The 24,138-nt window shown below is 41.0% G+C and overlaps 1 protein-coding gene across 1 annotated transcript in view; it reads right to left on the bottom strand.

Annotated features, from left to right (window-relative positions):
* Positions 1-2,333: 2,333 nt before the first annotated feature.
* Positions 2,334-24,138, bottom strand: part of sf3b3 (splicing factor 3b, subunit 3) — a 36,808-nt gene continuing 15,003 nt past the window's right edge. Inside the window, exons 16-27 of the mRNA XM_076732955.1 lie at positions 23,247-23,390; positions 22,722-22,844; positions 22,298-22,452; positions 21,472-21,646; positions 19,995-20,200; positions 17,866-18,022; positions 15,480-15,605; positions 13,010-13,222; positions 9,293-9,391; positions 5,233-5,376; positions 4,904-5,008; positions 2,334-3,715 (exon numbers count right to left, since the gene is read on the bottom strand). Coding sequence (XP_076589070.1) covers positions 3,575-3,715; positions 4,904-5,008; positions 5,233-5,376; positions 9,293-9,391; positions 13,010-13,222; positions 15,480-15,605; positions 17,866-18,022; positions 19,995-20,200; positions 21,472-21,646; positions 22,298-22,452; positions 22,722-22,844; positions 23,247-23,390 — 1,788 coding nt within the window. The 3' untranslated portion in view covers positions 2,334-3,574. The remainder of the gene's footprint in view (positions 3,716-4,903; positions 5,009-5,232; positions 5,377-9,292; positions 9,392-13,009; positions 13,223-15,479; positions 15,606-17,865; positions 18,023-19,994; positions 20,201-21,471; positions 21,647-22,297; positions 22,453-22,721; positions 22,845-23,246; positions 23,391-24,138) is intronic.

Here is a 24,138-nt window from a genome sequence, read left to right as displayed (position 1 = left end):
CAAGGCTGTCACGTACAAGACACTACAGATGGAAATAAAGAGCTGCCAGACTGGTACTCCATGTGGGACTATATTGTGTCCAACTGTAGAGGGGAAAAAACATATCACACTACCAACAGAATCATGATCACTTCAGCCTGACAATTGATTATGACTGATAACATTTTTTCTTTTGTCAGAAACCTTTATTGAACCACCTGAAGAAAAAACATTACATTCACATACATTAGTTCCTGTATATAGACAAGTGAATTCAGGTGAAGATTAGGTAGGTGGGAGGAGGCCATCTGAAGGATTACCTGCATATTAATACTATGAGAAGATAAAAATGTCTCTGAATATGTGGTATTGTTACTGGCACTTGAGTTAAGGATCTCAGTAGGCCAACTTCCTCCATCACTTACAACATGGAATGTAATTAGCAGTTATTAGTATATTACCTTTTTTTCTTGTGTTTATTTATTTGAAAACAATAACTAAATAGAATGCCTGACTTTCAAATTTTGGCCATTTCTTCACCATCACCAAATGTGGGAAATATACTTATTCAGCTGCTTGCTGAGAGTTACATGGAAGATGATAAGATGAAGATGTGACTTGAAGTTACTGTAAAATAAATTAGACATGATGTGTTAATTAGCAAGCTCTTAGAGGTACTGGTAAAGATTTAGTTAACTTTCAGCTAAGCTAACCGTGTGTCCTGGCTCCAACTTCCTGTTGAACAAACAGATATGAGACTGGTGTCAAAAAGAATGCACATGCTGAGACACTTGAGCAGTGTTGGGACATGTGAGCCTTTGGTGAACACACCTAAGTATGGGCAGCTCGGTTGAAGATATATCAGCAGTAATATAACCATTACTTATATAACCCTTGGCTATAGCCTCATGTTTTGAAAGCTTTAGATAGATAGATAGATAGATAGATAGATAGATAGATAGATAGATAGATACTTTATTCATCCCCAAGGGAAGTTCCAGCATATTCCACAAATTTTAAGTAAAAGACATGCAATAAATAATCTAAAAGCACAGCAAGCAAAGAATTAAAAGTTAAAAGTAAAAATGTCCAAACGTCCAGTGCAAACAGAATTAAAAGTAAAAGTGTCCAGTGCAACAGAATGCAAGTTTAAATGTCCAGTACAAAGAGAATGCAAGTTAAGGTGCATGTTGAACAGAGTGTTATACAGATTCCATTCAGAACATTGAGGAATGTTGACATTAATGTTTAACGTCCAGCTCCGTGTCCACAACAGAACCCGCTTTCCTCACCAGTTTGTCCAGACATGTAGCGTCCCTCTTTTTGATGCTGCCTCCCCAGCACACTGCTGCATAGAAGAGCGCACTTGCCACCACAGTCTGGTAGAACATCTGCAGCATCTTTTTGCTGATGTTGAAGGACGCCAGCCTTCTGAGGAAGTACAGTGGCTCTGTCCTTTCCTGCACAGAGCATCTGTGTTGGCAGTCCAGTCCATTTTATCATCCAGCTGCACTCCCAGGTATTTGTTGGTCCGTACAAACTCCACACATGGCTCGGAGGAGTAGCTTCATTTAGGCTCACATACTCTTCAGGACACAGCCAAGTTTCAGTCAGACAAAATAAAACAATATTATGGTCTGATATTAACTCATTTACTAAAACAGCTTTAGAGGACAAAGATCCGATGTTCAGGAGTCCACATTTAATTCTCCTATCTTGTTGTACTATTGTAGTGGTTGTTTTAATTTTTATTAGATTTTTATGTTTAACTCCTCTTCTCTGTACTTTTGGTTTACTTAGTTTACATGGCCGCGGGGCAGACACAGTCTCTATGGAGTGTTGGGTGGGTAACTGCTCTAATGGAAGTGCAGAGAAGCGTGTAGGACTGCAGCTCTGCCTCCTGGTCTCAACTCTGAGTTGGCAGGGTTTAGGTTCATAAATAAAATCGGTCAGATTTCTAGAGATGAGAGCTGCTTCCTCCAAAGTGGGATGGATGCCGTCTCTCCTAACTTCCTCACTGAAGCAGCTAAAATGTTTCCCATCTGTCCAGTTTGGCACATTTAAACTGTTTAGCTGGTACTCAACAGATTTAACACATGACTTTGGAGGATGTGGTGTTGTCACCCAATCAGTGCACAATAACTTGACTGTTCCACCTGCATGGTCTCAATCGTATTGATCAAACTTTAACGATTAAAATGAAAAACAGCATAAATATTGCCCCTTCCCTGAGCCATGACACTCAACCACAAAACTTAATATGGCCCTCTTATGTATTAATGATGGAGACAAATTATATGGCTGAGTGATGGTCCTTCACACACAGTGGCAGGAAATGACATACAAACACATGGTATTATAAAGCACAAAAAAACTTTATTTACAAAAACAGACCACTGCCCCATCCCACAAACCCATAAATTCAGTGACTACTGAGGAATGCTATGTCTGTGCCTGTGGCTGAGGTTGGGAATTTACAGGACTGAGAAGAACAACACCCAGTGCAAACCTTCAGTATTCTTCCACCCACTTATTTAGTCTGAATTCAGCTGTTGTCTAATGCCACAGTATGGCAACACTTCTTGAACTGTGGCCTGAGGCTTAGAGTGGGTTAGAGGTCGGCCTCTGTTTATTGCAAGTAAGCAATATGCGTCTATGAGCTTGGGGTGGACATGTTATCAAACTGGTATGCAAGGGGAAAGAAAGATTTAATGATACCATCTTGGACTATGGTATATGCAACAGAATGCAACAGAATGTTCCAATCAATGTACATTCAAATGAAGAATTAAAAAAACCTACAAAAACACATTTAATTTTGCTGAGATCAAAGATAGAAGAGACAAACTGAGAAACACCTTGCTAAACTGCAGACACTAAAATATTCATGTATTTTAAAGATCGTCTGTCCAAACAGCACAACATCAATGTCTTCACATTGTGTCCATGTGACTTTTCTGCTTGGCATGAGCTAAAAGGCTTTTAAATAAAATGTATTTATTCGTTCACAGATGACAACAGATGACTTGGGTTCAGTATGTGTGCACTCTGAGGATGCAGATGTCAGCGCAGATGCTCGCTACACAATCAGGTACGTGTGAATTGAGGAAACTATGGGAACAAAATCAGAGGGCTGTTGACCAAGGCTTCCTATCATGATTACATGTAATGGTGTCTTTGTGTAAATGTGTGTGTTTGTGTGTGTGTGTTTTCTGCAGATTCAAAAGCAAAGGAGAAGTGTGAAAGAATTGCAGAAAATTCTCAGCAACTTGAGGCAGTATGTATGTGGCCGAAGTCAGCAGCACTGTTGACAGCCACGTGGGAGAATGGTCACATACTTTGCTATATGCTGGTATTTGTTTTGGAATAGCTGCAGGTGAGTTGCATCATAATTGAACAATGTATGAGAATTACAAGTCTGTGACATCTTGCAGTATGTTTCCGTGTTTCCTTTGTCTGGCCACAGTCAGCCATATAACAAAGCATATATGTCTGTGAATCTGTGCCCAAAGGGGCAAACTGTGGTAGAGCAGGATTAGAGCGTATAATGGCCCTACTGAGTGCCTCTCTAACCACCCCTGCTGAAGGTGAAAATTTAGAAGGCATAGCGAGTACGAATGTCCTCCAGTTTCTTAGAGACCTCGGGTGGCGTTCTGTCCAGCTCTTCTGCCACACTTTTCTGCTTGTGAGGGTCCATACTGTTAAACTGCTCACAGAGATCTCCATCAATCACATTCTGGAGAGAAAAACAGAAAAGGAAAAAAAAAAAAACAAGACTCAGAACATGTTGCTGAATGGACATCTGGAGATGGACAGGTAAAAACAATGCAGTGGCATGCTAAGTGAGTGAAAGATGACCTGATTTCCAAACAACATAAACTTAAAGATGACACATTTCTTTGATATTTTAAGCACCATCTTATACAGTTTTGAAATAGCAAAAATGGAAAAGGGCCCAAAGAAAAAGTTTGGGCACCCTGCATGGTCAGTACTTAGCAACACCTCCTTTGGCAAGTATCACAGCTTGTACCCAGCTGAGAGTCTGTCTGTTCTTGTTTCTTCTAGCTCTGTGAGATTCTTGGACCATCTTGCATGCACTGCTCTTTTGAGGTCTATCCACAGACTTTCAATGGTGTTTAGGTTGGAGGACTGTGAGGGCCACAGCAAAACCTTCAGCTTGCCTCTTGAGGTAGTCCATTGTCAATTCTGAGATATGTTTAGGACAATTACCCTGCAGTAAAAGTCATTCCTTTTTCATCGTCCTTTTTTTTTCTTTTTTACAGACAGTCTGATGTTTGCTTCCAGTATTTGCTGGTATTTAATTAAATTCATTCTCCCCTCTACCAGTTAAATGTTCTACATGCCACTAGCTGCAACACAAGCCCAAAGCATGATGGATTCACCCTGGTCTGACAGTTGGAGAGGTGTTCTTTTCATGAAACTCTGCACCCTTTTTTTCTCCAAACATACTTGTGCTCATTGTCACCAACAAAGTTCTATTTTAACATCATCAGCTACCAATGTTCCTTTGCAAACTTCCAATGCTGAATTTTGTCTTGAGGATGCAGGTAAGATTTTCTTCTAAGGACTCTTGCATGAAAATCATGTTTGTTCGGTGTCACTGCACAGTAGAACAGTGGAACACCACTCCAGAGTCTGCTAAATCCTCCATAGGGTCTTTTGTAGTCAATTAAGGTCAGAGACGTTGGTAAAGGTTATGAAAGCTAAAATCTCTTGGGGTACCAAAACATTTGCATGGTGGTCCTTTGTTCTTCTCGTTCTTCAATCCAAAATAATTCAAAACAAAAACAATGGACTGATCTTGCTTAAGAAATAAATGTTTCATCTTTCAACAATTCACAAAAACAAATTTTAACCTGGGGTGCCCAAATGTATGCATACCACTGAAGCAACAGATACCAACCTTGACTGGGAAGTAGTAGGATCTAAAGCTGAGATGGTCCCTGCCACACAGTGGAGGGAACTCAGAGCGCATATGCATCTCTAAATGCTGGAAGAAGTCATGGTCCTGGATAAAGAGACAAAGAATAGAGGTCTTGTGAAAAAAGAGGAGCAAGAGAAATGGGAGGCCAGAAAAAGGGCAATAAAAAGTTCAATGGGACAGAAAGGGCTCAAAAAACACTTTGTGTAATCAAATGTATCATTGAATGGAACAAAGACAGTGAGTGTTTGAGGGCCACAGTGATGCATTAGCTTCTAACAGCATGAGGTGTGTGGGTGTTTATGTAATACCTCATGTGAGGTGAATGGGACCAGTATGCCAATGCCTCCAGACAGAGTGGTGTAGACCAATGACTCTGAACCTCCAGGGATCAGAGTGGTTTTCTGTAGAGATAATACCGTCTCTCCTACATGGTAGTTCACTACCACTTCGGCCTGGAGAGACAATGGGGGGAGAAAAGGACAGTTGTGTTATTGCTGACTGGTAGGACTCACCCCTTCTCCCCTCTGAGCGACACTGATGATCACTTCAGCCTTACACACATACAGAGATGGCAAGCACTGACTGCTGTAAAAGGAATTGGCCAGCACCAGCATATTGTATTTTCTTCCACACTGAATTACAGGGGAAGTAACGAGAGGTATTTAAACAACAGAAAATAATATTCAAATGTTTTAAACATGAGATCACATATGTGCTATTGGTGAAAAAATTTTGACAATCTACTTTTCTGACACAAGAATATGAAGAAGATTTAGGTGTTGAAATGGTGGTGGAGCTCATTTCAATGATCTTGACTTCTTGTCACTGATTATGATTACAGCTGGTAACTTCCATCCACACCCATTCTTCCGAAAAATTACGAGGATCTCATGTTCACACTTCAAAAATCAGATCATATAACCCTGATTTGAAGAAAGTTGAATAAAACGTAAATGAAAACAGAATGAAATCTTTTTCACCTGTGTTCACTTGAATACAGTACAAAGACAACATATTAAATGTTGATTTGAGTTGGACAAAGGACAACAAAAGACTGGGAAAGTTGTGGAACACTCAAAAAGAAAAAAGGAATCTAGGGATTTCACCATCTGCTGTCCATAATATCACCAAAAGATTGAGAAAATCCTGAGAAATCTCTACATGTAATGGAAGTGTCGAAAAACAACACTGAATCCCTGTAACCTTCGACCCCTCAGTGGCCAATGCAAGTGAAGAGTCTACCAAGCAAACTGAAAGCCATATTTCAACACCATCCAGACACGCTGCTGACCTCCTTGGTCATGGACATCATACCCAGGGCACTGAACTTGCACATCTGTGAACACAATTAATGCTAAAATGTTTCTGCATGTTTTGGAGTAACATATACTGTCACCAACGTCTTTAATCTTTTTCAGGGATGCTAATTCTTTCAGCAAGACAATGCCAAGTCACATTCTGCACGTTATATATATAAATATGTGTGTGTGTGTGTGCGCGCAATTAGTGTCCGCAGTTTCTAAATGCTTACTGAGTGTTGTTAAAAGAAAAGGTGAAGCAACATAGCGGTAAACATACCACTGCCAGCTTAATTAGAACATGTAGCGGGCATCAAATTCTGAGTGTATATTTAGAAAAAACAATAGTTTATTGATTTGAACATTAAATATGTTGTCTTTGTATTGTATCAAACTGGATATGAGTTGAAAAGAATTTGCAAATCATTGCATGATGTTTCTATTGACATTTTACTCGGTGTCCTACCTTTTTTTGGAATCTGAATTGAAACAACACATCAGACATGCCACTGAAGCCATTTCAGGCCCCAAGATCATCTGTCCTGACAACTGCACATATGCACTAAGTACATTAACAGCAGACTCTGAGACAAGGTCAGAAAGGAGACATGTACTGTCACCCACTGCTTAGAGGAAATTGGTCCAGATGGTCAGCTCTAATTTAATAATCATCAAAAAGAACGCTTTGCCAACAATTAGAGGTAATAATCAGGGTATGCCTTGGATACAAAGGCAGCATTGGGAAGGCAATAAAACTCAGTATTTGTGAGCCAACTGCATACAGGATATACATGACACTGACGCCATGAGACCAAAGGAGCGGAGGTGCATTGAAATACACTCTGTGCCCCGGACACAACTAAGCCAGTCATGTGCAGCATTCAGATTCTCTCTGATGGGAAACTACAGGTCTGAAAGAGACCAACAACGTCTCTTGAGAGGGATGACTGAGCCCCTCTCATGATTCACTATAAACCATAGAGTACAGAAGACATACAACAGAATCTGTGCTTTTGATTGCTCTGGCCATCAACTCTGACTGAATTAAAGAAATCAATTTATATACAAAAGAAACACACACACACACACACACACACACACACACACACACACACACACACACTGTTAACAACCAAGATGTCAGCGCCAAACCAGTAGGCTATGTCTTACAACACAATATGTCCATCCTTTGGACCTAATTGTCACGAAACCCTCATTTGCACATAAAAACTAAATAACTGGCATCAGCACTTTGAAATGAAATGGTTACTAGAAAAAAAAAACAAAAAAACAAAAACTCTATAGCCAAGCTAGCATCTTTGTGCGTTTGCACTTACACACAGCAGTGTGTTTAACTAAATGCTAATGTGACTGTGAAAATAGCATGTTGCAGTTACTGAGACTATGAATACGGTGGGCAAGTAACGTCAATGGTGTTACCATCTAACTGTCGTAAATGGATGCATTTATATAGTGCTTTCTAGTCTAGTCATATTTGTCCATTCACACACACTCTCACACCAATGAAACATCATCAGGATTTGGCTTGGGGAACATGCAGACTGGAAGTACCGGGTATCGACCTTCTGATTAGTGAATAACCCACTTCACCTCCTGAACCACAACTGCGCTAGTGCAGCTCAGGTAACAACTGACGACCATGGCAAGCCTAGACCAGACACAATGACTGTAGGTCCCTGCTCAGATTTTATAATTTAGGCACAATCATGAAATATTATATATTTTGTTGAGAGATTTTCAAATGGTGCAGTACTTTAAATTGCAACAGTCTAGCATGTTTACACAGTGACACCTTCTTTGTATTGGTCCCATATGACATCCCATTGATCCCTAAAAGAACCTTTAGTTCCTTGAAAAGTAGTTCATGATACTAAAAGTTCTGAGTACTTTGGGTGGAAATGCAGTTTATATGATATTTGGAGTTAAGACAGTCCATCCTTTCATTTTGCTCAAAAGACAGCTGTCCCCCCCGACATTGATCCTTTTAGGTACCCTAATTAAATCAAAGTGGAATGCATTTAATTTAATGTAAGAAAGCATTTAGCCAAGCCATGTATGGATAATTAAATTGATCCAGGCAGATGCAAACGCATGCTTGTGCACACACACACCCACACAGGACATTTTGAATAAGGTTATGTAAATCCAGGCATCCACACCCACATCTAAAAACAGACACAGTATATTTCCAAACTTGAAAAACTAAATTCTCAATCAATGTGCACAGAGGCAGAAATAGCTGACAAACACTGTGACACAAAGACAGCTGGGACCAAGTCATAATGTCTAAATTGGAGGGACTTTCCCAGTCTCTTACCTAAACAGTTTTTGACCAGAATTTAAATATGGGATGAGTGATACTCTGTGCATTTCTCCAATCTGTGCATGTGTTCATATGTGTGTCTACACATGAGAAGGTAAAACTTGTGTTATGCTGTGTGTGTGTGTGTGTGCGCATGCACGCACGCGCACATGAACATAGTGTCTGTGCATGTTGGCGGTCGGAGGTCAGAATAGTGGAGGAGGCAGATTAGTGAATCAGGCCAGAGTTCTGTACAGGCCTGACAATTTGGCCGAAGCAGGAGCTCATCTAAACTTGCCCAGCCTCACAGTACTTCTGTTTTAAAATTAAAGCTGTTGCTTTTGCTCTTGCACATATTTCTGAGGAACAGACTGGTCAAATTCTAAAAAGAAAAGGCACAAATAAAAAGGTTCCAGTCTATAATAAAAGGTACTGGTGGCCTATCTCATGCTGTTCCTGGTTGAAGTTGTGTGTGTGTGTATGTACTCTGCTTTGTATCAATGTGCCCGTACTTCATCCATCAAAATTCAGGTTTGATTTTGATGGTAATTTCTGTTTAAGGTAAAAATCCTCAGCAAAAGTCTGAAAACAGGCCTAACACTAGGCCTGGATAAAACATGTTAAGGCAGTTTGTTAAGTCACGCTTATGTAAAGCTGAAGACCTCTGCAGCGCCTGCTGGCATGACCAGTGACATAAAGAGCAAAACTCTTCCATTTGCATTCAAGTTTGTTGAAAGATGAGTTTACCTTCTGTGATGCTCCATTAAGAAGGCCTCTGTCCCATAAAGCTTTGTTCCCTGTGGGGTCTTCATCCACATCATCACTAGTGTTGGGGGGCAGACGCACCTGAGAATATCAAACAGAAAATGAAGACATACAGGTAAGATATATAGTCTCATGCAAAGGTTTTGGTGCCATTGGTCACAATTTCTGTTGCTAAGTGGGTAAAAGCTGACCTGATTTCCAAATAGCATAAAGCTAAAGACCTCTTGAGGTAGTTCATTGTGGATTTTGAGGTGTGTTTAGGATCACTGTCCTCTTGTAGAAACTATCCTCTTTTCATCTTCAGCTGTTTGACAGATGGTATAATGTTTGCTTTCAGAATTTGCTGGTATTTAATTTAATTTCAAAAATGGAAAGGTGAAATCCGGCAATCTGATTGGCTGTTACCTGTGATATAATGAGCGTAAACCACAGCTACTATTCTAAAAAGCCTTATCACAGCATATCACTCCTCTTCAGGGAAGCAACAATGTTTCCATGACAACAGCCAACTGTTGGAGTACGCAGCAAAAAGTAGCCAGTTTTGATGTTTATTTTTTTAAGGCGTTAACAACATTCAAACATGTTCACGGTCAACTTTGATCTCCGGGGGGGGGCTAACGATGGATGAATGGATTGAAGAGATGCCTGTCTCCGAAAAAAAGCCGAGCAAAAGACAACATGCGGAGCTGACGTCCGGAGAGGTTGACCAACTTTCATATTTAGTGAGGCCAGTATGGTTACACAGACCAAGTTGGCAGTGAAGTGCTTCGAAAACTTGTGTCAAGATAAAGGTGTGGCGGTGGACTCTCAGACAGTGTCTAAAAAACAATTCAATGACATTTTAAGACAATTTTACGGCACTGTCAGAAACTGTAAAGGTAAACTATACGGACTGAGCAGCTACATCGGTCTCCACGCTGGACTCAACAGACACATCAACGTCCCCCACTCAGCCTCTCCTGGTGCCTCCTCAAAGACACAGAGTTCACTGCGGAAAAACTGCGGAAATGAATGTAAATACAATCTAGGTCTAATGTTATGGAGTAAAAGCTGCAGAAATGAATGTATCAAAGTATAACATTATTTTTCATTTATTTTTTTATTTATTTGAACAACTTAAACTTTTTATTTATTCAAACAAGTTAAATTGACTAAAAGTGGGACTATTTTATGAGATAATACCTTATGTATTTCACACTGAATAAAAACTACAATAAAATGATTGTGTATTCCTCTTCAATGTTATCATTATTGTCAGCTGGGCCGTATTATTATTAGCTAGATTAGATTATAAAATCCTGCACTGTGCATCAATGAGAAATTAGGAGTCCGCGGACAGCTCTCGTATAATGACAGTCACAGGATCAGCACCTTGACAGCGACTATGACACTTAGGGCTCTATAGGGTGATCTGTCACTGCCTGGCTAAACAGCCTCATGGAAATGATATTTTACAATTCTTCACATTATTTAATAACGAAATTCGTTAAGGCAAGTAATTTGGTGCTTTTAAAGTCATGATATTCAGATGCCGCTGCTGCGTCTCCAGGTGCCTGCCGCGATGTCACATATAGTCGGCTTAATAAAGTCAGTGATCACTCAAAGCTAAAACTATTAAAAAAAAAAAAAAAAAAAAAACTCTCATTCATTGAGGTTTTGGGTGGATTCTTCCAGACCACTCACTCATAGTTAACTGCGGGGGGGCCTCGCATGTTTACGTTACGGGGCTGATTGTCAGAGAAGCAACAATGTATCCATGACAACAAACTGTTACAGTAGGTAGCAAAAAGTTGCTGCAGTGTTTTGACAACGTTAACAAATAGACCAAATTAGTTGAATTCACATGTTTAAGGTTAACTTTAACGTTAAGGTTAACGTTTTATAAAAGCAATACATCACTCTAGTCCGTGATATACGCTCATTATACCACGCTAAGGGGGTTTTCAGTTTAGAACGCCCCTTAGCTGTGGTATAATGAGCGTATATCACGGACTAGAGTGATGTATTGCTTAATCATTCTCCCCTCTACCAGTTAAATGTTCCACATGCCACTAGCTGCAACACAGGCCCAAAGCATGATGGATCCACCCTGGTGCTTGACGGTTGGAGAGGTGTTCTTTTCATGAAATTCAGGTATGTTTGGTATGTTTGGAGAAAAAAGGGTGCACCCTTTTTTCTCCAAACATACCTAACATACCTGTACTCATTGTGGCCAAAAATTTTTAACTTCATCAATGTTTCAGAGTGTTTACACGCCTCACTCAACCGAGCAGATGGCTGCGGCGGCCTACGTTCAAACCTGCCTGTGAAGCAAAGTGTGTGTAAAACACTTCATGTGTGAGGACAGTACAGCCTCTCTCAACGCTACATCCATAGTTCCTGCATTATAACGACAGCAACTGTGATGATTGTTGTTATGCTTCATGTCGAGTTCCCACTCTAGTATAGCAGACTTCAAAACCTCAGCTACGTAGAGTCCAGTGTGTGATTGGAGACGAGACTGCGTCTGTTCGACAAAACTTTTCATTTCCCATTCTTTGGTCATAACATGAACTGTGACTGTGATTTAGCTCTGAGCAGCTCGTGAAGTTCACCCATCTGTGGTTACTGAGACGCACTCTGCTTCTTTGAGGTCACTTTAGCTTTTGTCTCTTGGTAAAGAGCTGCTATCACTGTGTGACTTAAGTGTGGTCTTGGTGGAACTGTACACTTTGGCTCCAGTGTGTTTACAAACTTCCAAAATTCATCGTTGTTGACCACAGAAAACGGCCTTAAGTCTTGGGCTGTATGTTCACAGATGCATCTTGTTATTTCTTCAGCTCTTGGACTGTTATGGGGGAGCAAGGCTCCAAATGCTTCTTTCAGGCTCCTTTGGCCTGGCTGAAGCTTTGTTGTTGTTGTGATTTGAGCTTTTCTGGTAGGCAATGTGTCAAATGGCTTCTCATGTTTAATGTGATTCCCGTAGTGTAGTTGACCATTGTCAGGTAGTATTTGCAAGTTGTTTTGTGTTTCTCAGTTTCATTTTCAACATTGTCAGCTCTTGAAATGGGAAAACTGAAATGCTGCCACATATCAGCTCTAAAAGTTGATGGAGCATCTTCAATCTCTTTTTCATTATCCGTTCATCCGTAATTTTCTCTTTGAGTGTGTCCAGACCTCAACTTGACCTCCACCATTCCTGTTAACTGTCATTTCTTCATTACATTATGAACCAACTACCTGAAAACGCTATGCTGTCTTCTCTTATCCCTCTCCTGCTTTGTGGGCATTAATCATTTGAATTTTCAGAGTGCTCGGCAGCTGCTGAAGAGCCCATAACTGCTGACTTTTCAGACAGGGCTTGAAGACTCACAGTATTATAAAGCTTTGAAATGTTCATGATCTGGTCTTTCCTGATGATAACTGTGAACACGCCATAGACCTAACAAGCTGATTAAAGTCTGAGACTTTAAAAGTTATCTGAGAGCTTAAATGTCTTGGGGTGCCCAAACCTTTGTATGGGGTTCCTTTTTTTCCACCCTGCAACTGTACAGATAAAAAATAATCCACTAATCTTAAAATGTTGACAAGAATGTTGAAGAGTCCATCTTCTACTCAATGAGCTATTGATCTTCACAGAAATTTTGATCAGGGGCACCCAAACCTTTTTATCCTGCTGTACACATCCAGCCCCTGTCCCTGTTCCTGCCCCCCACTTACGATGCTGATGTTCCCAAACTTGTCAGCAGAGGCCATGGTGTCGTAGTCCAGCAGACAGGCGGTGGTCACCCAGCGGGGATATGTGTCATCAGCGAAGATGATGAGCTGGTTCTCGTTGCGTCTGTAACGAACCCAGAAAAGGCTCTCCTGAACGTCAGACACAATCACACGCTGGCCGATGGTATAGATGCCAGTCACCAGGTTGGGAACATGCTAAGGAGGAGAGCAAAAAAGTACACTGAATAAAACACAATCAATAGACACAACATGTATACTGTGGAGGAAAATATCCTTTACTAATGCGATGTAGCCCTGCTACCTGATGCGCCAATTCACAACAAAAGTTATCGCAACAATCTGAGTACATACTGTCTTCCAACTGCATCACATACACTTGTGCATGCAATCTCGATTCAAATGCAAATCATGTGTCTTATCTACAATAGAACAGTTGGACAGAAAGTCAAAGTGTACATAAACTATGGGACTGTGGGACTAATAAAGGAATATCTTATCTTAACGAGACCTTTATAGGTTCTCTGTGCAGTTTTTATTGTTAAAATTGCATTGCAGTCTTTTTTAACTGCACATTTTCAATAGCGGCTGTTGATTTGCAGTACCACACCTTTATCACACTTTGGTGCATACACATGAAACAAGATCCAAAATGGCACAGAAACCCATTGAAAACTCATCAAAACATTGTTCTTCAGCACCACAAGTAATTCTACTGTTTTTTGTTTTTTTTTCTGGCAAGTGTCAATGATATAACCAAATTCCTTAAACCACGCCTTTGCAAACAAAAGGGAGATGCTCTTATAGTCATAGACATGAATGTGTCTGGGTTGACACCAGTCATTATTCACACTGATACTTGGAAAAATAGTCTGGGAAAAAACAAACAAACAAAAAAAAAAACGCTGAAAGTTGTTTATTCTTGGTGAAAGGCAGGCACTTTGACAGGCAGACCATAACTTCTGTCCCTTTAAGACTGCTCTTTTTTTGTGATTCATTGTAAACTGACGTATTTCAGAATTATGTCTAATTTACAAAGAAAGTGGCGGAAGAGTCTTATTAGACTTATTACTTCATTAAACAATTCCAGTAATTGAAGTCACTGATGTTATGCACTGTCACAAACATTAAGTCATAGCAAGAAATTTAGGTAATACAGATTTGCGATTGAAAAGCCTTATTAGACTATAATAATCCTTAACCAGGTTTATAAAGTGTTCGTCAAGGCTGCCCTTTGTCACCTGATCTGTTCATAACTTTTATGGACAGAATTTCTAGGCACAGGGGAGTGATAGAAGGTATTGGGTTTGGGGACATGAGGATCTCATGTCTGCTTTTTGCTGATGATGTGGTCCTCTTCGTGGTCATCAAACCACGACCTCCAGCTCTTACTGACTTGGTTCCCAGCCATGTGTGAAGCGGCTGGGATGAAAATCAGCACCTCCAAGTCTGAGACCATGGTCCTCAGCTGGAAAAGGGTGGATTGCACGTTACGGGTTGGGGAGGAGGTCCTCCCCCAAGTGGAGGAGTTTAAGTATCTCGGAGGTCGGTAGGTGGATTGGGGCGGCAGCTGCAGTGATGCAGGCACTCAAACAGTCCTTTGTGGCAAAGAGGGAGCTAAGCCAGAAAGCGAAGCTCACAATTTACTGTTCGATCTACGTTCTGATCCTCACCTATGGTCATGAACTTTGGGTAATGACCGAGAGAACGAGATTGCAATTACACGCGGTCAAAATGAGTTTCCTCCGTAGGGTGTCTGGGCTCAGCCTTAGAATAAGGGTGAGGAGCTGGGACATCTGGGAGGAGCTCAGAGTTGAGCCCATGCTCCTCTGCATCGAGAGGAACCAGTTGAGGTGGTTCAGACATGTCCGTCAGGGAGGAGACTTCGGGGCCGACCCAGGACACGCTGAAAGGATTATGTCTCTCAGCTGGGCTGGGAACGCCTCAGGATCCCTCAGCAAAAGCTGGTGGAAGTGGCTGGGGAGAGGGCTGTCTGGGCTTCCTTGCTAATGCAGCTGCCCCCGCGACCCGGACCCAGATAAGGTGAAGATGACGAGTGCGACTACAAGTACTATTATATATTGTCATTTAAAATATTTGTTGACAGCCCTTGTGGAAGCTAGACCATGTGCATGGAAGACCAATCCTGAGAGAAAATGATGCATTTCTGATCTCATCCGTGTTAGTGTCGACAGTGCTGACTGCAGTTGAATGCCAACTACAGTATTTTAAAGGAAGTGGAAAACAATTGTTATCCTACCAAAAACCAGACCTACAGATTAATCATAAAAAAAAGATTCTGACTATCAAAATTTGTTGCCAGAATTATCAGCTGTCAAAATGGACACTTGGCCAAAATGTCCAGCTTGGCTTAACACACAATGTGACTGTCTAACACATTCACATCAACAGTTTATACATTGGGTGCATGGATGTGTGTGTGGGCTCGTCTTACCTTATTTTCACACTTTCGAAGCAGCTTCTTTTTGCCCAGGTCATATATTCTTAGCAATTTCCCAACTCCCACCAGGACTCGTCCCTGGAATGGTGCAATTGCCAAAGGGACATCCTCTACCGGAGTCTGCCAAACAAAACACAAAGAATAATAAACCACAGCTAATCTGATTGTTTTAAACAGCTTGTAGGAGAATTTAGGCAGAGGTGCAGCAGGTTTATCTAAACAGAAACAGCTCATACTTAATAAGAGGTAGAACAAGGGTCCAATGTCTCACTCAACACGGCTTTAGACATGAATCCTGTCACATAACTTCAAGCAAGAAAGGATGGTATGTCTGAAAAAAGGTGTAGCCGCTCCTGAACAACTCACCCTCTTTTGGACTGCTGCAATAACCTGTTAGAATAAGTTTGAACTTGGACTCAACTGTAAAGAACACATTCTTCAAGTCTGGCACATTAAACTTAGATCTTGTTTGGTCAATGGAAATGTTCTGAGTTGTCTTGAAGAGGGTTTAAAAACGGCTCTTCCATTACGCTTCCCAAATGGTGTGCAGGTGTGCTTGGGATTTTGTGACAACCATACATTATTATTGCCACTGTTATTATTCTTAGTATTTAATAATAATAATAATAATAATAATAATAATAATAATAATAATAATAATAATAATAATAACAATAATAATAATAATAATAATAATAACATACAACTCAGGGCAAAACATAGGCCTCGTCTCTAGAGTCTGAGTCAAGACAGAAAAGGGAATAATCTGGTGGATGTGTGTATTTCCCAGTCTGTAGGTATCCATGGTAAAACCTGCAGTGCAGTTTTGAGTTGTCTCTTTTTGTGGTTGTGAATTGGATTGCAACTGGACTGTTTTGGGGTTGTGGGGAGAAAAAAATTGAGTCTTTACCAAAGGAACTGCACTCTAGGACTGTGGGATGAGTCACACAGACACACACACACTTTTCTGCCTCTCCCTCTTTTCAGCTCCATAACCTAATTTTTTATTTTGTGACCTCTCTGGTTTCAAATCGATGTGTTGCTGATTTCATGTCATTTTACAAATTTTCAATTGAATTCTTGAATCATTTTGTTAATACATATTTCATGAGTAATACAATTGTTTAAAACATGTAGAAAGCGAAAAGAGTGAGCAGGTGTGCCTTGACAGTTCGCTTGTTCTTTGGTGAGCCTTGAGCACAAAAAGTTTGAAAACAAATGTTCTAATCCAACTGAAGTTAGTATCAATAAGTTAACAGGTATTTTCTATTTTAACAATATTAGCATATTGTTAAAAACATATCTACAAGTCACCAGTGTCTACTGGCAAAGTTGATGTTATAACATGCGCTCAAAATTCTTTGAACACTGGTATGCCCATGACAGTGTTTGTGGTCAGATATGGGTCAGTAGCGTAAATATGTTAATTTGGATATGCATAATCTGTCTTCCACCTGGGTATCCACATGTATGAGCATCAGTAAAAAAATGTACTTAGACCAGACAGACTCATCTAAAATATCGGATCTGTGTAAGTGGTTGGGAAATTCCTGAAAAGAACTGGCTAACACCACTGCACAATACAACACTCATGAGTCACTTCCCTTCATTTCCACATCAGGTAACAAATACATGTGGGCTGATTCACCCTGATGGCCTCCACCCTGCTTGAGTTTCTGGGGAATTGCCCAGGGAGCAATGTTTGGCGCCAGCAGCATTAACATCTATGTTTGGTGTCATTAAAACCTCACTGGAAGTTGTCCTGTCTGGTGCACTTTGAAGACTACTCCAAATCTTTGCACCCATCTCAAACTGTGACCTGCTAACACCCATTTCAATAATAGAGCAGTTTCCAAAGACATATTAGCACCCTTTGCCCCAAGAGTAAATGATCATGTAATGCGATCCCAATGACCCTAAAGAAAAATCTACATAGAGGTGGCAGACATCAGCTCCATTTCATTTTCTTTTGATTTTGTTTAGTCTAGCTTTAATTGCAAAACTGTAAATTTAACCTGACTCAGATGAAAATACCCAGCGGCAGGTTTGTAGTTCCACTCTAATCTGTACCACGTATTAGCACTTAAAGCAACAGCAGCCGCATTTTGTGAAAACATGTTGATCTTGCCACCTAAAGGAGAAGAAAAAACAGCACTTGCAATTGTTTGCACTTGCGTCTTCAGTAAATGTTGGGTTTATCTCTGCTGTTGTCTGCTATACATGACCGAGAGTGAGTAACTTGCTGAGCAAGTTCCAGTCCAATTCCTTGAAGTGCTTTGCATATGAAAATAAGTATCAAAGGAAAATAGAGAAAATGCAGCAAAAGAAGTCAGCAAACTGAAATACATTTAATTTAAGTTCAGTGAGGCGTCAAAACCACCTTATGCACAAACTCCAGCTTCTCCCCTCCGCCGATGAGCCGATAGGTGTAGATAAAGCCGCCACCCACTGATCTGGGGTTAAGAATCATGTCTCTGGCAACGCCCACAAGAACATACCAATCATCTCCTGTGTTGGGGAAGCGACACACTGCAACACTGAAATGTATCGGGAAAAGGGAAAGAGATGTGAGATAAGGGCTGTTGTGCAACTTCTTGGCAATGAGTTCAAGATAAAAAAAGAACATCAAATAAATTAATAAATAAATAAATAAATAAAAACAGGATGTCCTGCACATTAATAAAACTACAGCAACATTTCCTCAAGGCATCCATACAACTAAACATTATCCATGTGAGTCTGCTACAGGGTGCGCAAAACTATATACTACCATATGTATGCAAGGTTCATTCATTCATTCATTCATCTTCTTTACCCGCGCATCCCATTTCGGGGTTGCGGGGGGCTGGAGCCTATCCCAGCTAGCAATGGGCGAGAGGCGGGGTACACCCTGAACCGGTCGCCAGCCGATCGCAGGGCAACATACACAGACATACAGACAGACAACTCACACACTCACACCTACGGACAATTTTAGAGACCAATTAACCTAATGAGCATGTTTTTGGTCTGTGGGAGGAAGCCGGAGTGCCCGGAGAGAACCCACGCATGCACGGGAAGAACATGCAAACTTCACACTGCCCGACCCCGGGTTCGAACCAGCAACCTTCTTGCTGTGAGGCACGCGCACTACCTGCTGCGCCACCGTGCCGCCTGTATGCAAGGTTCCTGATTAAAAATATAATACATAACAATTTGGGTTAACTGAGATACACACTGTTGACCATAGATGTACAAGTCTATGTTACATAACACTTCTTGTGTTCAAAAACAGCTTTGTTATCTTAGACCCTGATGCTGGTGCTTCCTATGAATTCCACTTGTATTTTGATGATAAGTGGAGATTAAAGGGTTTGCTATCTAACAATTAACAGGTCAAGCCAAAACATGCAATTAAATAATGCACCATTGTAACTATATTCACTTGGTGTCTGTGCAAAGAGGAAGTTACTGCAGGAAAGGAAGATGATAATCCAACAGCTTTCTCTTTCTTGAAAATAGGGGCAAAACTAATTCTCTCTTCTGAGTTATGCAATAACTCAATCATTGCATAACAGAAAATGTGAAATTTTAAAGGATCTTTTGTTTTGACAGCCTATAAAATTTCGCAATGGCAGCTGTTGAATCAACTCAGTCATGTTAGAGAACACACTGAGCAGAATTTCTAAGATATGAGGAGTTCTGGAGGCCAACTGTCAATGTGAAGCGTCCAGACTGGACGCGAAGTGAATTTTTCGTGCGACGAGATTACATACAAAGTCAATGCAAAGACGCGAATACACGCGAATTTGTGCCGGCGGCGCAAATCGCAGGTTTAGCGCGATGCGAATACGCAAATTCGCGACGTGAATGACGCGGCGCAAATTCGCGCGAGTTCAAAAAATTGAACTTTGGCGAAATATTCGCATGAAGCTGTGTCGGGACAGCCTATCAGCATTGAAATTCTAGACGATGACGTCAGTGACGTCATGCGCCCCCCGGGTCCCGCCTATTCCAGAAAATGATCCTTGCACCGATCCGACCAAGCAGGTCATCAAACTGGGCCCGGGTGAGCCTGAAATACCGCTGGAAGTGGCCGTCATCCAGGCGCAGCTCCTGGACAAGCCGGTGAAATTCACTGAGCTGTGTACGCCTCCGGATGGTGTGACTGACCCAAACACGACGGCGTTTAGATTTCCGACATATCTCGGACTGCCACAGCAGGTACAGCGACGCAATCGTGGTGATATTAACCATGGTTGATGACAGAAAGAAATGGAGGGAATAATTGTTTTATTTTATATATTACGGTAGCCCCTCCCCTTCGTTTTGGGCGAATATTCACGAGTTGTTTACTCACACGATTAAATTCAACAACTACGTGGCCAAATTCGCGCGAGTGACGCAAGGCGAAAATTCGCTTCGCGTCCGGCCTGAACGCACCTTTAGGGGTATATTGCCACTTGTGTGGACAGGATTTCTTTTTAAAAAAAAAATACCTATGTGTGGACTAGACCAGAACCTGCTCACCTGAATGCAGCTTCGTTCTGTTCCAGCTGCACCTGGTCCAGTGTGGAACCCTGTATGGGGTTGACAAGACGCACCAGTGAGGCCCACTGTCCTGCTCCAGCTTTAGGTGCACCGAAAATGGCTTCTGGGAGATTCTCATTAAGGAAGGCAGCGGCCATCTCAGCAGCCAGTTCTCTTTCATCCTCACCAGCAGCCTCCACCATCTCCTGCAGAGGCAAGGACAACAAAGAACAAAGCAGGTGAACTGAAGGGATACCACAGCATTTTGACCAACGTGAGCCATCTTTTCCCCATTACCAAGCGACACATTCAGTAGGAGTGTTACCAATACAGATAGCTCAAAAAGGCAATTTGAAGAGGACACTCTAGTCTCTGACAAACGGTGATGGTCATTCTTTCACTGTCGATTAATGAATTAATAGAGAAAATTATTGGCAGCCCTAATGTTTATACACATGCTATCGTGTGACAATTTGCAAATAGCTTCCCCTCGGCCAAATCTGAATGACTTTCTTTGTAAAAATTATTTGAAAATCTGAAAGGTTCCCACACTGTGTTTCGTCAAAACTTTTAAACATATTTCACTAACATTCCGTAGCTATAGCAATATAAGGCCAAACTCAATTAAACTGACTTCCATGAAAATTCTCCGTCTATCATTGGTGGGACGCATGCCAGTTTCATCATCGTCACCAGTGTCACGTTCTGCTGCAAAATGGATTTTGCAATAGTCATTTGTGTTACAAATGTTTAAGCATATTAAAAGTAACATACTTTAATGTGGCTGCAAAAACATGCAGATAGAGAGCTAAGCACATACTCAGAACTGGAGTCAATCCCACTAACTACCATTTTCCTCCCTACAATACCAACTCTGGTGACAAAAAAATGTGAAAGGTAACATTATAAGCAACACACACGAATTTCTATGTTGTTGGCTCCAAGAACTAAGGCAAAAAGTCTTCATCTACTCCTATCACCCCAGGAAGTCAAGACCCAGAGAATTAATCTGATGGAAATGTCCCCCCAAATAATAAGATCCAAGAACAGACCAAGCTGCAACCTCCAGGGCTGAAAGGCCAACTCAGAAGTGTCGATAACTGCAATTCCTTGAATGGCCACTTGAGGCTGGGTTCAAAAGAGAGTCTGTCCCCACAGAGGCTCATATTAAGATACCCAATTTTACAGCAGAAATATACACGATAACAACCATGTAGAAAAAAAGACAAAACAGTTTGAGTTCCACCTCTTTCTCTTACTTTTTGGGATAGCCACGGCCAAGATGGCAATGACTGGAGCCAATATTCACTGAGCTACACAAAGGCTCTATGGATGATGTCACGGACACTACGTCCAGCGCTTTACACAACAGACCATCTTGCTGTATTAATGAATTTATTGTCAGGGACCAGGAGCAGATTTCAGCTTTGCAAATAGGATCATTACACCAACATCTCATTGACACTTCATTTCATACCTCAGCCATCTGTTGCTTTCTTTGAGCTTTGGTTGCCTCAGTGTAGGCGTTGTGGTCAGTCTCGATCAAAATGAGGTTGTTGGTCTCTGGATGGATTACAAATTTTCTGGGAGTGTACTGCAGAGGAAAGGCCACCTGATTGAAGACTGCACCTAATTTCTCCAAAGCCAAGATTCTGCCAGACAGATAATGAGAAGAGAAAAGAGGAGACACAGTTACAAACAATTTTTAACTTGAGTGGTACAGCAGAGCTCTAAAGGTAGGTCTTTGCCTCTCCACTGAGCTGCTCTGTATGTTCTGCCACAAGCCATCATTTACAGGTCAGTCTGGGATTTATGTGATTGTCGGACCAGAACACAATCACACCACTACATGGATAAGTCGTACGTTATTAGACAATATGAGGCATTCATTATGTAGGCTTCTTTTTATTTGCTCTATTAAAGCTATACAAAGCAACAGCCTGTATCCAACCTCCTTCTTTCATTTTTACTGTTAATAATCTTTGTCATCTTCAGAATATTACAGCAGAAAACACAAGCGGCCCAAGATGGTCAATTACATTATTCTTGTGGTGTCCATGTTATCTCCAGGCGCATACTGATATTTTTGAGATGAAAATTGGCTGAATCCACCAATTGTTTCCTGTTATTGGTAAAATTTAAATATTGAGTTGGTTCCAGACAGATGTTTACACAGTGGCTGACGAGCCTACCCTGGCAATCACAACTTTTCTTGAGACAGCAGACATACAAATAACTGTCTCATGGCTGAATAACGAAACATTTACTTTCTAGGTGCCAGATTTTGTATAGAGCTGCCTCACCGCAGTGTGTTGGTGGAAATGGCCACTATGCCTTCAGGGCACTGCTCAGAGGCAAAGCCAGAAGCATACTCCAGAGTCTCATATGACAGAGGGGTCAGATGGAAGCGAGACTGGTAAGAGTAACTGAGCCAGGAGCGACTGGACATTGCCAGTACCTGTCAGGGAGAAGAGATGCAGACAGTTCATGATTCACCTCATGATTATTTAGTCTCTAAAATGTCAAAAAATCACAAATCCCTACAGGTTCTTAGAGCTCAAAGTTTTATGTGAAGATTTCTCACTCTGATCAACAGCCACAAGACTTGATTTCATGCTTCTATGAGACCAAACAAATGTATCATTTTGTAAATAAGTTGGTGTTATATTAGCATTCTTAGTATCTTTTTTTGTGTTTTGTTTATATGGAAGTATTTGAGCCACATACAGCTTCTTGTCCCTGCATCCTGACTCTGAAGAGTTTGACAGGTCGTGATCCCAGGTAGCGTGTTCTGGTATCTGACAGGTCACCCGTCACTGGGTCCAGCACAGTCCTCAGCAGCACACCGTTCTGAGAAAGGGGACCAATCAAACACACGCACACATACACCATGATCTAAAAGCTATATCCCAATAAACTGTCACATTAACACCAACTGTAAACAGACGATAACATTTTTACATTTTACAGGTTGCTGCCGATGTTTTGTCACTTAGACATTGAAAATTTTGATATCCAGCCGTAATATTCTTCTGTTTCACTGATGTGACCGAGCGTGCTTATGTTTTATGCGTCTCTACTCATGGCATATGCAAAACGTGATATTCAGAGTTGTCCTGTTGGATCTACCACTTAGCACAAGATCAGTTCTGAGCCACAGCCAACACATACAGTAGGTATGACTTATGTGTGCGTCTACACAGGTTTAAAAGCTACATTTGTGGAATGACTTTGGTGAATGAGAGAGAACACCTGAAGCCCTATGTTGAGGTAGAGGAAGCCAATGGTTCCCTTTTCTCCAAGCTCATCCTGTTTCTCGACCCCTCCCATCTCCACAATACACAGACTCTCTGGCTGGGCTGGAAGGGCCTGCATACTCAATGGCTGCAGGCAGTCCTGAACAAGAAAAGATTCAGAGGGTTAAAGTCATTTCAACATAATGAAGGTTGCCAACATACAAAACAGTAGAAACTGTAAAATATTTAGATACAAGAGGTCCTCTTCATTTAAAGCATTAAGTGGCATGGACATTGGAAAGTAACATGCGAGCAACTTGCTTTTGGGAACAAACAATAATTAGTGATTGCAGGGTGAGAAATTAACATAGATATCTACCAGAATTAAACACAAATGTCACGAATGGAAAAAATACAACCACACTATACAGTAAATGTAAATGTCAGTAAAAACTGTACAAAAAACAGTTCTGATGCGTAAACAAAACGATTTCAGTGAAAATTGAGGAGCAATCACATTGACTGAGAGTATATTTCCTCATAATAATTAGCTTTGGCAATTTCAGATCTTCTGTACATTATTCCAGGAATGAGGGATGGCGTATTTAAAAGCTTTTTACCTAATTCTGTCCTAACTGTATGGGGACCAACATTTGGAGAGCATTGTGAGAGCATATATTGATATTGTTTTTTTTTTTTTTTACACATACATGTGCACAGATAAGAAGACACCAAGCTAAGGACAGATTTATATAAAAAAGTCAACTAACATTCAGCAGTAGCATACCGAGTACAGTGGTGTACGAGTTTTCCACAGCCAGTCATTAAACATAAAGCACAATGGCATACAGTACCCTGCTGATTTCTTCCTCAACACTTTAGACTGGGTAACGCAAACATACAGATCG

This window comes from Chaetodon auriga, chromosome 6 (assembly GCF_051107435.1).
Source record: "Chaetodon auriga isolate fChaAug3 chromosome 6, fChaAug3.hap1, whole genome shotgun sequence".
Classification (NCBI taxonomy): Eukaryota; Metazoa; Chordata; class Actinopteri; order Chaetodontiformes; family Chaetodontidae; genus Chaetodon; species Chaetodon auriga.
Note: the sequence above shows the minus strand (reverse complement) of the source record. Positions and strands in the feature narration are given on the sequence as shown.